Below are 18,062 nucleotides of genomic sequence, written 5' to 3' on the forward strand. Positions count from 1 at the left end.
TAACACCGTCGCTGACTAAATCAGCGACGGTTTAAAACAAACCGTGACTGGAAATGTGATTACATGCGAAAATTGATGTGTGAGGGCAGTGTCTCTTGTGCATATGCGCGACACCGATGCGCGCATATGCGCGAGGTACTCTGTGCGCGCTCTGTCGCGCGCATATGAGCGAGGAGGCCAGTAGCTACGATGCGAGAACAGAGGCACTCGCGCATATGCGCTGAAGTGTGTGCGCATATGCGCGAAAAAAGCGTCGCTATTAGCGACAGCTTTTTGAAAAACCGTCGCTGATTAAATCACCGACGAGTTTTTAACTACAAACTGTCGCTAAATGTTCAGTATAGTTTAGCTTTCTTTGTTAATCGGCGCGGTTCATCTTATTACTTCAACATGAACTTATTTTTCTTATTTTTTTACTTCGTCAACATTGATATGCTGAAGTAAAATATAATAAAAAAATATAGTGAAGCCCGTGTTTTTAAACATCCGAAGTAAAATATATTATTTTACTTCGCTTGTGTTATTACTGAAGTTATTGGTAATGTATTACTTCGTAATTTATTATTGCCGAAGTAAAATCCGATTTTTCTACTAGTGCGTAAACAAACATATTTACATTTTTTCACTTAGATTTTTATCGACACTTTCTTTAAAATCTAGATTTTTATCCACTAAAATATCGAGTCATCCCAAAATTTGTTGGTCCGCTTGCGATAAACGCGATAATGTTTTACATGCAAGTTGTTTGGTATAAGACATCAAAGGGCAAACATTTTCCCCACATTCAATCTATCTTGTTCATGATACCTTGGTGAAAAATAATCGAATATCAATACTGGTTGAAAGGACTGAACATAACTATGTTAAAAACCTGATTTAGAGAAAATTGCAATTTTTGTTATGTAACTTGACATGATATGAGTTTTAATCATGTAATTTGTCAAAGTTTGGTTTTCATATAATGACTTGATTTTTATTTTTTGTTTTAGTCATTTTTTGCTGTAAAAACTCTCGTGAGACAGTATGATGGATCAATTTTATGAAACGAGTCTCCGATGCCTGGTTTATGAAAAAGTATTAATTTTTTTTTATTTCGAAAGTATTACTTTACATTGCATGTATGGACCAGATCAATTCGTCTCACGGATATAAATATGTGAGATTGTCTCACAAGAGACATATTCAAATCTAAGTTATTAGATGAAAATAAAATTAAACAAATTATATGACAAAAATTTAAAACATACCAATTTAAAGGACTAAAATTTCAATTTCTCCCATTACTTACTAGAATAATTTATCCATATTTGGTTCACTCCCTGTGTGTGGTGAAGAGACACAATCTTCTCATTTGATGAATGAGCGAGCCCAATATTCAAATTTTGGCGAGAACAAAACTCCGGTCGCTTCAATTTGTTATAAAAAAAATTCTAATTGTTGGATAATTTCACTTTAAACGAAGGTGCATGAATATTATTATTCCTAGCAGATCGTGGTACACATGTTGCATGTATTCAATAAAAAAAATTTAAAAATGAAGCAGTTTTTTATTAAAATAAAATTTATACATTTTTTAATATGTAATGGTAGTAAATAAAATAAAATATAAAGAAAAAATGTTGTTATAGTATAGGAAAACCTATAGTTAATTTGATGATATGGACATTGTTTTACGCATATCCAACATTGTTTTACGCATATCCAAAATTACACAATGACAACTTTCAATAGGGTGTACGAGTCAGTGAACCAAACGATCGTTTGATCAATGATCAGTAGTTCGATTCATTTTACTTACATTTTCTTAGGTGAGCTTGTCATATAGAACTTGTCCAGTGCAATTTACCTGATTAACGTGATTTGTAAGCTGCTACATTAGTACTGGGGTTTACCCACTGCGCATAAAAAGACAGCGGCTGCGATTCTCACTTCATTAAAAAAAAAAAAAAATTACTCCATGACTACACTATAGTTATTGTAATGTGTTATTGCATATACAGCAACAGATTCTCACTATATGAGAAGGGGGGAAAAGAAATCTCAATGTGAGCAAAATTTTATTCTCATCGGGTTTTATATTCAATAATTCGTATTCTTACCTTTAAAAAAATATTAGTAATTGTTCTAAATTTTCATATAATTGATATCAAACAACATTTTTTAAACTAAAAAATATTAGCAATAACTGTTAAATTTACGACCGAGAAAATAAAATGGTAATAAGCTGGAATTGAAGGTTGGTTTCTCGTTTATGACAGCCATACTTGTTCATTTATCATGATGCTACCTTAATGTTTTGTATTTTTATTTTTAAACCAAGATGTACGGATGAGTGAAACATTATAATTTGATATATTTATCAATCATTTAAAAAAAGGGGAAATCGCATTAATTTTTCTCATATATCTTTGTGTTATCCAAATTTATACTGTCTTTGTAATTTGAGTCATTTAAGTTATCTAAATTTAATTCTAAATCTTGTAAGTTTCAATTTATGGCAATATCACCATTGATGTGAAACACACGTGAACCCTACGTCAATATCAAGTCGACACCACTTTAGCTCTATATTGAAAAAATAGCCGAAAATTCAAAATATATGAAGATAACAAACTAAAATTGATTTTTTCTACAATGAAAAAAACCGAAATTACAAAATAGTCGAATATAAAACCAAATATATAATTTTTTCACACATGTTCATAGTCGTATAGTTTGTAATTTCAAAATATTTTGTTCTTTAATATTTTGTTTGTTGATGCTTGGCGTTTATAAGTTTCATTATTAAAAAGGTTTTGCTAATCAATGATAGAGACCATCTAAATCTTGAGGCAATATGAATATGAATAGGTCTCTTGTGAGGGTCTCACGAATCTTTATCTATAAGACGGGTCAACATTATCGATATTCACAATAAAAAGTAATACTCTTAGCATAAAAAGTAATATTTTTTCATGAATGACCCAAATAAGAGATCCGTCTCACAAAATACGATCCTTAAGACAATCTCATACAAGTTTTCGCCTATGAATATTATAGGCAGAGTTTCAAAAAAGGGATTAATGTGTGCATTTTTTTTTGCTTAAAAAACGATTATTTACGATTTTGATGATCTATATCATATATCCGTAATATATTCTACCAAAACCCCCCGATATTTTATGTTCTCGTCCATTAAATTAATATACATTATTATGTGTGATATATTCATTGAATGCTTGTGATATAACATCTATCTATGAATCTGTAATAAATATTAAATTAATAAGTATATAATAATATAAATAAAGAATCCAAATTATATTATATAAAATTAAATAGCTGCAACAAATTTTTAGCAGCGATTACAGTTGGATTCTCAGCGTTGAGAATTCATGTTGCACTGGAACTCCATGTGGCTTGGTACCCTTTTTTTTTCTTTTTAAAAATATGTGATCAATTTTTTCTTGTGTCAGAAATTTAATTTAAATAATGGGATTTTTTAGGGTTTGAACTTCTAGAGCATCTCTCCTTATTTCTTCAAAGTTTTAAAATGTAAATTATGAATTATACAACTTTAACACCTTCAATCTGCTTTCTTAAATATTTTTTTTTAGTTTTTATCCCGAAATTGTAAATATTGTGGTTAAAATAATTTTTGAATTTAAATCGAGTTTTTAAATTTAATCTAACACTAATTTAATTTTATTTATTTTCAGAACCACCAATTATTACAATTGAATTTAAATCAAAACTCAGAGCCAGTGCCTCTACTAGGGTATGAGGGAAACAGTACATAAACTAAACATTTTTTTAGAACGTGAGATTCCTTTCATAATAATAATAACTAATGATCGTTTGATCAATAATTTTATCATATTTTTTCGAACGAGTTTGTTATACAATGTTTGTCCAGTGATATTTACATTATTAACGTAGTTTGTATGCTACTGCTTAGCCGGAGATTTATCTAATGTGTACCAAAGAGTAACGGATGTGAGTTATTAAATCATCATAAAAAAAATAATTATAATAAATATTTTAAAACTTAGTTAACAGTCAATTTGGTAGTTGATTCGTGGTTGCTAGTCAATAAAAGAGATTTGGGATGCACGTGGGCATGTATATATTATGTTTGAAGACGTATTTGTTTACTCTCAAATCTGTTGATTTCAACCATTTTAAATTAAAAAAAACTCAATGGGTACTTCAATTCTTTTTTTAATCCTACTATTTGCTGATTATTGTTTAATATATAGACATATATACAATCTAACGCTGATGAAGTGTAGATGGATGAGGATGACAGGGTGAATTGGGTTTGAGAGTGGTCGGTAATTATATCGGGTCGGGTTGCTTCTTGCCCTAATATATCAGATCTTGGATGAGGGGTGTCCAGTCTCTGGTATGTCTGCACACTTAAAATAACATAGATTGTTGGTGGGGTGTCAGAATAATCTTCAGTGTAGCTACTCCGACATTCAAGTCAGTTAAATGATTTTATATCAAGAGAATGTATAGAAATTATGCATATTTATTATAAACATCTTAATGCATTAATATCAAGCAAATCTAATATTTATCGGAGAGAATTCAATTATAATTTTGTTTTCAGTGTCCAGCTGCTACTCATGGTGAGATGGTCGCTCATGCTTCTGTTCACTGATTACTGCAAAGCCTGACGACTCATACCTACTCTGGCCTAGTCACATCACCCCACGTGTGCTGAAAGACCTCCCAACGATGATCAATACACGACGTCCCATACATGTGATCTCTTACTAACCGGGCTGATCGTCGCTGGTGGACTTTGCTCCACCTTCCCGGCTTCCGGACTTATCCAAAACCGGACTAAAGATGACCCGGGTATCTCCGGAGGTATCAATGGACATTTGTATTTTGAATATGTGTCTTGTGATACGGTCTTTCGTATATATATTAATGAGTCGAAGATCCATATAAAAAATGACTCGTAAGTCGTGACACGATCTCATATTGTGTTGTGATTTTTGTTATTTGATTCTGCTAGTCGAATAATACACTTTATATGCTTTTTTCCGACTTGATATCATGTTTATTTTCTTACTCCAATTAACTTCTCATGTATAATTTTAATATTTAAACAAATCGTGCAAATTTAGATTTTAGTTATTTGGTGATCGCGTTTTTTACATTAGCAGTTTCATAATAATTAAGTGTGAAAATATATTTTAAAAAGTGAAATGTTATCCATAAATAGTATCTATCTCGTGTGATGCACGATATTATATTATTAAAACTAATTATTACCAAAAATCTAAATGATATTTCATTTTGACTATTTACATTAAGCACGTAGAAAATTATCCTTAATGTTTTTTTTCGTTACGCTATAAAACTAAACACTTTTAAAGTGTTTTACCATGTTTTCTGAACTTTCATAAAGGTCGTTCGGGTAGGGCTGGGAGACGGGGAGAGGCGATAACCTTGTGCACCGAAGCTGACGATGTTCCATTTTTAAGGAATGTAGCTAATGTCATGACAGCTTCTGGGTGTGAAGTCCCGGCATGGATAACTTCTCTACAGAAGAAAAAATGAGGAAACAAAGGCCCCAAATGGAATCAATTTCCACCGAACCTGAAGATGATGAGTAATATGTGATCGCTTTTGCGCAACCACAGCTTAATTTTCATTTGAAAAACAAAGTCCATCAAATCCGACATATGGCATATACTTTCCCTGAGGACTAGTTCTTGTACTCTTACAATAATTATTAAATATAAATTTAGTCGATAATAATTATCATTTAATTTCCATGACTATTAATTTGATTTTTTTTAATAATTGAAAATCAAATATGTGAGTAAATATAAATGAGAAACTTACAACGTAATGATCCAAGGAAAATAATTATAAAGTAGGGGTAATCGCGTTTCTTTCTCACAATTATATGCGCTTAAATACAAAATTATCCAGAATTTTTTAAATCATATTTGATACCCCCGGATCGAGGATGAGCCCGACCTACTCTCGATAGCCCAGATAGGTAGTAGCCCAGCGTTCCGGAACTCCTAGCAGGACATCTACGATGAGGTCGTCCTAGAGGTCATCCAGACATGGAGGTCATCCAGGCCGACCTCTCAATACACCCTTAATCACAGCAGAAAAGACAGGCCCGACCTCCCATGCCGACCTCCCACATGCTGTCATCGCACCGACTGGACATGTTCTGGCCGACCTCCCGAGCCGAGCTCCCACATGATTGGAATATGGACATGTTTTTACCTAGGAAAGCTTATATTCAGACATTAATGGGTAGCCCACGGAATTAAGGCTCAAGAGAGTCAAGCCCAATAAGATCTAACCAAATCTGGCACGAGATATGCCCAAATCTTTTAAGATTCTGAGGATCTAAACCTACCAAATCAGGACTACATCGTTCTCCTATAAATACCAGGTTTCGTTCATTGTTTATTCATTCATATATTTCACATTCTCTCAGCACACACATTACTCTCTCAGTTTTCTGTTCTCCGACGTTCTGACTTGAACGTCGGAGGGGCTACGCCGGAACAACCTTCCGACCCCCTTCTAACACTCATGTTTGTGCTTCCAGATTTCGAAGGACCGATCCGAGCTCCCCAAGTGAAGATCCGACCTCCCAGCTGCCTTTCGAAGGTCTGATCCGATCTCCCCAAACGAATATCCGACCTCCCAGCTAACATCGCGGATTTCAGCAACATCAATATTATATTTTTTTTATTCGTAGAAATATCTCGCAACGAAAATAGATATATATTCATCCAAATGGCCTGTCCTGTAACATTTTACCCTTTTGGAATTAATTAATTTCATTACTTCAACCTTTGGAATTAAAGTGAAAATTAGCTCTCCCTTTCTTACTATAATGTTCTATGTTATGGGAAAATAGGGCAGAAAAGCTTTCTACGCTCAAGAAAACAAAAGGAATACTCTCATCTTGATTCTTGTTGTGCACATAAACTATCTCGAAAACAGATGACAAGGGGAAACAAATTCCATGCTCCGTTTTCAGAATTGGAAAATCCCTGACGTCGTGTACCAAAGAGAAGTAATGTTTCATACAGAAGCTGTATTTGTCTCATCCCGAATTTCTTGTTCGTCGTGGTTGGTTGGAGTTTTATGGACAGTATCTAGTGGACCTTGCGGGATGCCAAAAAGGGTCAATAATATTTCCCGATGGCAATCATCGCAGAGGACGAAATATGAGAAGTGACCCTCTTCCGGAAGTCTATGAACGCTGGCATTCGGCAGCACACGGGCTATGTGATCAGCTATGGATGGCGGAACCACCATATCATCCATTCCCTGAAACCGACCAGTTAAGGTAATGCTCAAACTCAAATACAAAAGTACTAGGAATTAGATACAATGAATAGGTATGGACCTGCCATATATGAATCCGGCCAAGAAATCCGGTTAGTTCACATTCGGGTAGTCCATACATGAACTGCAGCCAGGGGAGAATGCCTCTTCTCGGACATTTTCGCTGTGCTTGAAGTTCTGTTAGGCTAAAACCCCAGTTCGAAACTTGCAGCATAGCTTCCTCCACAAATGGTTTTGTGTTACCTTGGCGGATTGATTCTTCGACATTTCTGTGCCATATTTCCTCAAAGGCAAGTTTTTCAACGAGACTTTTATCCTGGACAAACGAAAGAGTAATATTTATGGGTTCCATTCACGAAGGCCCACGTCCACGACACAAAGTCTGAAAGGCTTAGAGTCGTCTTAATAAAATCGAAGGTGATTGTGGAATATAGTATTGATTTTTAACGTTAATGCTCCATCCAATACAAGGGTGGTAGAGAACTGATTTGATGTACTCCAGTTCATCAACTATCCCAGGTAGCTAGCTTCTCAATAAATAATCCAACCCCGAAGATATGTATGGTTTGTTCGGTCCACAAGGATGCGATATGACTTACCTTCTTTCCAAGTGACACAGATAACCATTTATCTATTCGATCATGCTTCCCCGAGAGGAATGTTTGACGGTAAAAGTAACTGAGGGACTTTGGGAATCTTCGAGCCAGATAATACAAAAATCTTTTTCTACGTGTCCAGTTTTCCCAAGTTCTCGACTTCTCTTCTTAGGTCATGCTCTTCTCGTATGGATTCACCAATGGCGCAAACAAGGCAGCACCTGTAGTCAAAACAATACTGTCAATTCAAAAATTATAATAGGAAACGAAAGGATTATTTCAAGTGTCAAGTGTCCCTGCAAGATTTTACCAGCAATTTCATCTGGGATATATTTTAAAGCAGCCCAAGCATGCAACGAGCCACTCAAATATCCTAGAACCCAGAATTTGCCTTTTACTCTCACCGAATCTGCCAATTGTGACATATCCAGAGCCGAAGAATTAAGATTTCGGGTAGCATGAGGATCGCTCTCTCCGAAACCAGGAAGATCATAACTAATGACCCTCACACACCGAATTCTTCCAGCAACGCCTCTTTGATACCAGGTATACCTGCCATTTCATTGTTCAAACAGTCCATAATACTGCAGTTTTATTCAAAAACTTACAGAAGTGAGAAGCCTAATACCCTGCAAGTCGAGAAGAAAGGAAACCGTGCGGGATTATAATGGTAAATCTAGCTTTATCGGCCGGAACACCCGTCTCGTGATATGCTATATATCTACCATCCGAAAGCAATATACGCACAGCACTAGGAGGATGTATAGAAACTTTCTTCATCCTCGAAACGTAACTTTCATATCTACTATTTACATTCAGAACTGCAAAGATTTAGACAAACAAGATGCTTGGAGAACTAGTACGAAATGAATGTCAAATATTTAAAATGTAGAATGAAGTCCGATGATACAGAATTTCCTCTGCTCATGTAGCCCTGTTCCTTTCAAACCCACAAACATTTAAGATTCAACGATCTTTATTCTTTACCGCGGTTCCTTAATGGGATCACAGTTGCTGTTTATTTGGAACAACGAATTTATCCACTAATAATTCAGCGACAAATTGAAACGATTATTTCAAAGAGCTAAATCATGAGATGAAATTTACCAGCAAGAGCAAGAATGAAAACGAAGAGAAACACCGCCCACACGTGCAGCGGGTGGCGATCCTCCGGCAAGACCTCATTCAAAAGCCTCAGCCTCTCCGAAACCTCAGCCAGCGGCCCTTTGATCCCCTTCATGGCGTAAGAATCCTCAGTCAGCACCGTCTGCTGTACAACATCCCTTAACCCTCTCCCCAACTCCACCACCATTTCTCCCCACGCCTCCGCGAAACCCTTGATTTGATCCTTCAAACTCTCCCTTTCCCCACTCGTCGTGACCTCCTCCACCACCACCGCAGCTCTGACTGAATCGCCGGGGAATCTTATCCCCGAGTCTTGCACTAAGCTTGCCAGATCATCTCTCCACGACTTCGAATCCGCCGAAATCTCCATAAACCAATGCTGTTACAAAAAAAACTAGACCAGCAAAATGAGCGATTCACTACATTTTGGGCATTAATTAGGAAACAAGAAGAGAATAAAGTGGGGGACGTTGATGAATAGCTAGGAAGCAAAAGCGCAGTGGTGGTGTGGATAAAATAAGAAGAAAAAAGTAAAGATTGATACTTTATTAAAGGCATTCTTCATCAGATGACACACTCGTCTCTGTCAACGTCTCATTCCACGCTGTTAACAGTGTACCTTTCCCATCATCAAGATTATGATGTTGCAAGTACCTAGATGTTTGCTGACGATTATATTGTCTGTCATATCTAACACCATCTCCAATCATAACACCAATACATTGTGATATCATGATTTTTCACTTCAATTCAGCGCCAAAACTGGCGCTATGTGGCGCAGCAATTTTCTGCGCCACAAATTTTTTTATTTTTTTTTAGTTTTTAATTCGATTAATTTAATATAAGTGTTTAATATTTAATTAATTAATACTTTTTTGAAATTTTAATTATAAAATTTTTAATATTCTGATTAGAAATTAATTAAGTGTAAAAATAAAAAATAAAAAAAACGTGTTTACGAGAACAATATAGTAATTCGAATATTTAATATTGTATTTTTGTTGTATTATTAATTTAATATCAAATGAACGTGTTTTTTTCAATGATATTTTGATTTTATTAAAATATAATTTGTATTAAATAATTGTACGTAAATCAAATAATTATTTTGTTAATATGAAATAATTAATTCAAATTTTAATATATAAATTAAAATATTTAAATATATAAATTTTAATATTTAATTATCATTATATTATCAAATTATAAATAATTAACATAAAACATAAATATTAATATTGAAAAAAAAGAATATTCTTGAATATTCTATTGTAGTGTAAAATGTAGTGCAATGTGGTTGGAGATGATTTTAATGTAACACCAATGTAGTGCAGAATATAGTGCAGTGGATTGGAGATGGCCTAAGCTACTTTGGATATAAAAATAAACATTCTACATGATTCGTTGTTACAAGTTTAAATAGATGTACATAATTCGAAGTATAAATGCTCGATTTCAAATCCCATTTTTTCTCCATATTCATCGATGAATTATGCATAAATCGTTGAACAATTTTAATCATTCATAGGAAGAAACAAGTCTTTTTCACTAACATTAAAAATGAGAAAATAAGGATTAAGGATAGCATAAATGGAAAAAAAAAACATTATTATTTTGTGCTACACTTGAATTATTTATGTCATATGATGTTGTAAAATGTTAATTTTTGAATAATCAACATTTTTAATTTCTATAAAAATGTGAGGGCTCACATGATATCGAAATTTAGAGCCAAAAAAACAAATGTTTACAATAAAAAAACTCGAAATATTCGAAGTATTGCTCGGAAATATATATTTAAAATGCTCGAAATGTATTAATTTAAATATAATTATATTATATAAATAAAATATTAAAGATCATAATCACTCGTGAATTATTCAACAAAATAATTTGAGTTTGGATTCCACTAGAAAACTCTGAGCATATTTGAGTCCGTTCAAATTCGATAATTTCAAATACAAATAAAATATTTATCGAAACTGATGTGTTATTTTATACCATGAAACTACAAAGACGAAGAAAGCCTGTGAAGTTATTTCATGTTGTTTCATATTTCGAAGCTCGAAAAAACAGTTTGACGTATAAAATTTGTTGGAATTTTGTCTGCTGAAATATGAAATATTGTTCTCGATCCGACATTGATTTCACTTTCTATCTATTGAGGGCTAAAATATATAACCTTTTTAATTTTACAGAAGTGGGAAACGTATGTAGCACTTTGGAAGAGATGATTTATCGAGATAAAAACTTGTGTGAGACGGTCTTATGTGTCGTATTTTGTGAGACATGTCTTTTATTTGGGTCATCCATGAAAAAATATTATTTTTTATCCTAAAAATATTACTTTTTATTGTGAATATCGGTAGAATTGACCCGTCTCATAAATAATGATTCGTGAGAACATCTCACAAAGAGACCTACTCTTTGATCGATATTTATTTAGGGTTGTCAAATGGGTCGGCCTACTCGTAGTCAAACGTAGCAGGACGGAATGAGCAGGTTGGGCTGAACTCACTATTTATTTTGACGGTTTGAAAAACTTCAATTCAATTCAACCCGTCATTTTTTAAAAAATTATATGAAAAAATAAAATTATTTTCTATTCTTAAAATCCCATCTTCATATTCTTAAATATTTGATGAAAATTGACTGTTACGTGACTAAAGAAATCGAGCATATACTTAATCTATCAAATGATATATTAAAAATATCATTAAAAAATACTCAACTTATACATATATATATGTATATATATATAATTAAAAAATATAAATTATGATAATTACTTCTTTTTTTTTTAAATGTGATGTCTTTTTAATTTTTTCTCCGACGACAATAGAGTAGTCTTTATTATATTTTATTTCTCAATAATCTTTCTGAAATATATGTCTGTCAACCAAGTCCGTAAAGAATCAAGCTAACTACACATATTAAAAAATATTCTATTCGTATTCAAAATTATAGATTTTGAACCAAACTCAAACATGTTTAAAGTATTATTTTTCAAAATGAATTCGAGTCCAAATTATTTTGCTACCATCCAAAAAGCCACCCACAAATTTTAAAATTTTACGAATCAACAGTAATATTGCAAAACATTCAAGCCTTTATCTTCGAAAACATTGAATTATTGGAGGTCAGTTATAAATTTTAGTTCAAATTGGGACGTGGACGTGCAACCAAATTGGGCTAAGTTATATTTTGTCGGATTTTTCAAATATTTTATTTTCAAATTCCAAGTTAAAAGCGCCATGACCAAGGAGCGAGGGCTTTTTTCATCATAAGACCGTGTTTGGGATGGGAGAAATAAAATATTTTAATAAATTTTTTTTGGTGCTTAATAAACTTTTTGTCTAATTTTTTTACATATTATATTAAAATCAAGAATTTTGAGGAAGATTTTTATAATTATATACTCATAATAAAACTGAAAATAATTACTTAAGTAGTTACTTTTTGTTAGTTTCAAAATTCGTAGTGGTTCGTCATGATTTTTGAATTGGGAACAATATGGATATTTGTTTTCGTACTAGAGGACCAAATAAGCAGTTATACACTTTTGTTCAAGAATAGGTCTCTTGCGAGACGATCTCACGAATTTTTATCTGTAAGACGGGTCAACAATGTCTATATTCACAATAAAAAGTAATACTCTTAGCATAAAAAGTAATATTTTTTCATGGATGACCCAACTAAGAGATCTGTATAACAAAATACGATCCGTGATACCGTCTCACACAAATTTTTGCTTTTGTTTAATTATATAATATGATAAAAATATATATGAAATCATCTAACTTATTAAAGCTTTAAAAAATTAAGTTTGAGCTTGAATCCAGTCATGTTCTTGTTGGAACCTACGTGAAATGTTACGATTATTTACATCCACCTAAAAAAATTTATCAATTTATATATTAAATCATCTGTCTGCGTTTTTGAATAATATATTAAATTGTTTTGCTTCTTTTGCATTGTGTTTTGGATTGATAGATTTAAATTGATAAAAATAATTTTTAGATGTATTTAAAACTCACTATAATTAATATTTAAATCACCAAAATAAATTTAAAATTCACTTTAATGTCATGAATTCAAACAAGTCACGTCCAAGAGCAAAGTTATTTCTTTAATTAATTTAAATATCCAATCGGAAACAAAATTAGAATCTATTGGATATATTTTTTGGTAACCGGGAGAATGAGCGTATTGAATAAATTTTTGAGCTCAACGTAATAGTCTGCAAACTGCGTCAATAAAATATATCACACTAGGCAGGTTTGTGTGTCAGACTACCTCAAAAAGGTTTCGGTAGAGAAATAGAACGTGTGATAAATTGGTTATGAATAACATAGATTCTGCCAACTTAGGCACATTTCGCGGGCTTGTGATTTTTTTTGTTTTCTTGCTTCTTTGACCAAACACGCCCTACACAGTAAGCGGGACGTTCCCATTGTTATTTTCCGAATTCTGACCAAAAAACAAAATAATGGAAGCAATACTCGGGAACACCACACACACATTGTCTCGAATTCATTTCACTATTTTATTGAGAATCGTGTGAGAGTTACAGCAGTAACAAGTTAGCTGTGATTAATTTATATCTGTGTGAAGAAGGGTTCAAACTTTCGCTGTCTTTTGACTACTTTATTCTTCTTCTTGGTGAGTCTAATGGCTCTTTTTTTTCCCTTGTAATGTGATTTTTTTCCATGTGGGTTCGTTTCTTCTGGCTGTTTGTATGATTTTTTTATTGGGTTCCATCTTTTTCTGCATATATGTTCTTAAAAGATCGGCTGAGTTTTGGATATGGGAGTTTGTAGAAGATTTTTCAATGTGTGCTGGTTTTTAAGAATTTAAAGCTCGAGTATTGGAGGCATTGCAAGTTTTGAACGAATAATGGATGTATATGATTCTGCATTGTTTTGTCTTGAGACTGTGTTTGGGGGTGTGGATTGTGGAGTGGTAAACAAATTATTCTCGCATACTTATATTTTAGTAGTTCAGAAGAAAAATGGGACATAAATATCTCGATGTGGATTTCGATTTTCTTGAAAATATGCTGACTACTTGAAATCTTTGTGCTCGAGTGGCTTCTTGTCTATGGTCTAGCATTTTAAAAGTTAATGATTCTGCCTCTCTCCCTTTCTATCATATGCTATCAGTATGGTTTATTGAAATTATTTTCTATGTTTGTTGTTTGTATAGCAATTTTTATTTACCTAAATTACTCGAATATGGTTGAGAATTTTAACTTCATTTTTTTTATATAAAAAAAGAGCTGAAAATATAGGCAAAGATTTTGCAGATGGTGATCAAAATCTTGAAAACTGATTTTTTATATGATTCTTTGGTTTAACACGATAGTAAAAACAAGTGAATCCATACTAAAAATTTGTTAAACTGATTTTTCACTTTAATTATCATGTTGAACTGTGCATCTTTTGTGTTCTTGAATATTAAAGCTCTAACTGTTTCTGCTGATTGTAGGTTATACGATATTCTGCTTTTAATGTTCTCTCAATTATTCTTATTCCTAAACAGCGTGAGCGTTCGAATCGTGGAGTAAAACGGAAGGCAAAATTTCTGATATTTGTTAGATCATTCGAAAGCTATTTTCATTATTTGTTTATTTTTTTTTTCTTTCAAATTTTCATATATTCTTTTTTTGTGGTTCTGGTTCGTGGGAGTGGAGGTTGTTTATGTGGTTTTCCTTTCAAGGGATAACTTTGCTTCTACGTGCTTTTCCCATTTAATTTTGTTTTTCAATTGAAAATGGATGAAAGATTGGTATTTTTCCTTGGAACTTTTATTTTTTACTATGTTATTGCATCCCAAAAATTTTAATTCCTCGGTCAAATTTCTGTCAATTGTTGTAGAGTTGCAGACATTTATGCAGGCCTCTAATTCTCGGTAAGTTTATCTTATTGTATGATATCCCGCTTTTCTTGGTTTTCAGTTGCTATTGCTTTGTTAATATGTCCGTTGAAATACCTTACCCCGTGACGGAAAGGGTATATTTCACTTGAATTAACAAATTCTATGACTAATGTGTATGTTTTATGGCCTTGAGAAGTTATAATGATTCAAAAGTGGGTTGTTAATCCTTTTATTGTTAGATAGGGTGGAATAATGTGTTATCCTTCACAGTACGCTTCAAATTTGTTTCTAGTAAAAAAATTGCTCGTTTCTTGCCTGCAGTCCTGGTTCTCTTGATGCACCTCAAAAGGCATCTCTGGTCATGTCACGTACGGTCCAGAAACTCAAAATTCCGGGATCGGAATCTGATCCTGCTCTATCGCCAGATCCAGTTAGCAAAACATCTAGAAACAGAAGTCCCAAGGTTGTTGGTCGCCAATCACCGAGAAGTCCAGCCAATGAGGTATATGGTTATGAATATTTTACATAACTATAATTATGATATAGGCAAGAATTCACTTCACTAATACTTGGAGGTATGGATTTCAAATCCTTCTGGATTCGATGCTACTTTTCTAAACCACTCTTTAAAGTCTGTTTTTTGTGCAATACCACAGAAGAAAAAACCGAGCAGGGTGTCTGAATTGGAGTCTCAGATAGCTCAGCTGGAAGAGGAACTAAAAAAGGCGAAGGATCGGCTGAGCTCCCCCATGTCATTGAGGCAAAGTGCTCAGCAGGAATCCGAAGAAGCCAAGGAACAGCTAGCAGCCATGTCTATTAAACTCGAGGAGACTCAGAAGCAACTTAAGGAACTTTCTGACTCTGAAGAAGCTCGTCTCCAAGAATTACGAAAGATCTCTCAGGATCGAGATAGAGCATGGGAATCTGAACTCGAAGCATTAAAAAAGCAACATTCTATGGACTCTTCTGCTTTGGCTTCTGCCACGAATGAGATTCATAATCTCAAGATTCAACTGGACAGGGTTTCCGGGTCAGAAGTTTCGCATGCTAGGCATGCTGAGTCAGCTTGTGTTGAGATACAGAGATTGAGGTGCGAACTCAACGGAAGGCTTGAGTTGGTTGAGAAGTTGAAGACCCAATTAAATAATACCCGGGAAGCTGAAGCTCGGGCCGTGAAAGATGTTAGTAGAGCTCAAACGCAATTGAAAGATTTGAAGATTACTGAAGAAACATTACACTCTAAACATGCTATTGCTATGGAATCTTACAAAAATTTGATCTTGGAGTTGGAAGTTTCAAAAAATAGAGTAGTTTCATTGGAGGAAACAGTCAGGAGTCTCCAGTCTAACTTAGGTCATCACAACAAGATCTCAGTGTATCCTTTTGATGATGTTAAAACAGAAGTCCCGAAAAATGAACTCATGGAATTGAAACATGAAGTTGATCGTTTGAGATCAGCGCTGAAGAATGCAGAAAGAAGACATCAAGATGAATACAATCGTAGCGCCCTTGAGATAAATAATGCCAATGAACTTCTTGAGAATGTGAAATCAGAATCGTTCAAGAAACAACTTGAAATAGAAGCAAAGATTAAAGAGTACCGAGTCAAAGCTGACATATTGAGGGCAAAACTGACTGAAAAAGATAATGCTTTGAAAAGCATTTCACATAACAAGGGGTTGAGTTTAAAAAGCGACGAAAATGCACCAGCTGAGAGAGAATCAGAACTTGAAACAGAGTTAGATAAGTCAGAATCACTCCTCAAAGATCTGCAGGCATGCTTACTTGAGAAAGAGACTCAGTTGCAAACCATCAGAGAAGAAAACAAAATTCTGAAATCCGAAATCTCGAAGAACGAAACAGAGAGAAACGAAGCAACTAATGAGGCCATTGCTTTAACCGAGGCATCAAGAGCAGCCGAACAAGAAGCCTTGATAAAGATTGGATATTTGACCGAGGAATCCAAAAAATGTCGAAGAAAAACCATGCGTGCTACCGAGCAGCTTGATGCAACTCAAGCTGCTAACGTAGAGATTGAAACTGAACTAAGGAGATTGAAAGTGCAATCAGATCAATGGAGAAAAGCTGCTGAGGCAGCCGCTGCAATGCTCTCTCTCGAAAATAATGGTAAATATGTGAAAAGAACAGGTTCTTTGGACTATCTCACAATTTCTGGTAAGTTGGGTTCGCCGTATTATGAAGATATTGATGATGACTTCGGTAAAAAGAAAAATGGAAATATGTTGAAGAAGATTGGGGGTGTATTGTTAAAGAAAGGGCAGAAGTAGATCAAAGAAAGTTTCAGGGTCCTCATTGCCATTTTAGTAGTTTTTTGCTTTAAAAAAATCAGTGATTCTCCATCTCAAAATGACCATTTTGTGGTGGCACCCAACTTTTAATGGCTAAAATTTGATGTAAGAGAGACATTGTGTTTGGTTTATTTAAGAGCAGTTCGCCCTTAGAGTTCCAATCAACTATGCCAGTCTTGTATAGTTTAATATGGGTAATATCAAGATGAATTTTATGCACAAATTTAAAATGACCAGAGTATTATTATTATTTTGAAGTATTTACGCTTACTTAAATTTTATTTGGACCATGGGCTAAAGACTAACTGGGCCATCATTACTAACAGAGGACCATGAGCTAAAGACCAACTGGACCACTATGATAAACATAGAGACCGTGGGCTAAAGACTAAAAAACAGATAGGAACAAAAGCTAAATACTAACTGGACCAACATTACTTACATATTGACCCATTCCCTAAGATACCCCACGTATTTGGGCTTCAAAACTTAGACGACTTCACATGACATTACGTATGGTTCTTGGGCCTGAAGACGCCCAGAAAATTTAACTAGATTATAGCTTACGCTCTAAATATTATTCTGGACCATGGGCTAAAGACTAACTGGACACTGTTGTAAAAAATAGGCCAATGAGTAAAAGACTAACTGGACCACCATACCAACATATTGAGACATGCGCTTGATTTGCCCACATATTTGGGCTTCAAAACTTAGACGACCTCACATGATACTACATATGGGGCTTTGGGCCTTAAAATCCAGAGTATTTGGGTTAAGTAGCCGGCTCTCACGCTCACCTAAATATTGTTTTGGGCTTTAACATGCTGGG

The 18,062-nt window shown here is 34.0% G+C and overlaps 1 protein-coding gene and 1 pseudogene across 4 annotated transcripts; one reads left to right on the forward strand and one right to left on the reverse strand.

Annotated features, from left to right (window-relative positions):
* Nucleotides 1–6,764: 6,764 nt before the first annotated feature.
* Nucleotides 6,765–9,663, reverse strand: LOC142530001 (uncharacterized; annotated as a pseudogene).
* Nucleotides 9,664–13,577: 3,914 nt separating this feature from the next.
* On the forward strand, nucleotides 13,578–17,416 carry LOC142529749 (interactor of constitutive active ROPs 2, chloroplastic-like). 4 transcript variants are annotated; one of them, XM_075635371.1, is made up of 4 exons: nucleotides 13,578–13,706; nucleotides 13,833–14,954; nucleotides 15,243–15,423; nucleotides 15,578–17,413. In XM_075635371.1, exons 2-4 carry the CDS (start codon nucleotides 14,821–14,823, stop codon nucleotides 17,207–17,209), a joined length of 1,947 nt encoding a protein of 648 aa, XP_075491486.1. In that variant the 5' UTR covers nucleotides 13,578–13,706; nucleotides 13,833–14,820; the 3' UTR covers nucleotides 17,210–17,413. The 4 variants fall into 4 exon arrangements, with proteins under 4 accessions (XP_075491486.1, XP_075491487.1, XP_075491485.1 ...); XM_075635372.1 differs by having other exon boundaries at nucleotides 14,532–14,954; XM_075635373.1 differs by having other exon boundaries at nucleotides 13,600–13,706; nucleotides 14,921–14,954; nucleotides 15,578–17,416.
* The last annotated feature ends 646 nt before the right edge of the window (nucleotides 17,417–18,062 follow it).

Source organism: Primulina tabacum, chromosome 16 (genome assembly GCF_025594145.1).
Source record: "Primulina tabacum isolate GXHZ01 chromosome 16, ASM2559414v2, whole genome shotgun sequence".
In the NCBI taxonomy this organism is placed as follows: Eukaryota; Viridiplantae; Streptophyta; class Magnoliopsida; order Lamiales; family Gesneriaceae; genus Primulina; species Primulina tabacum.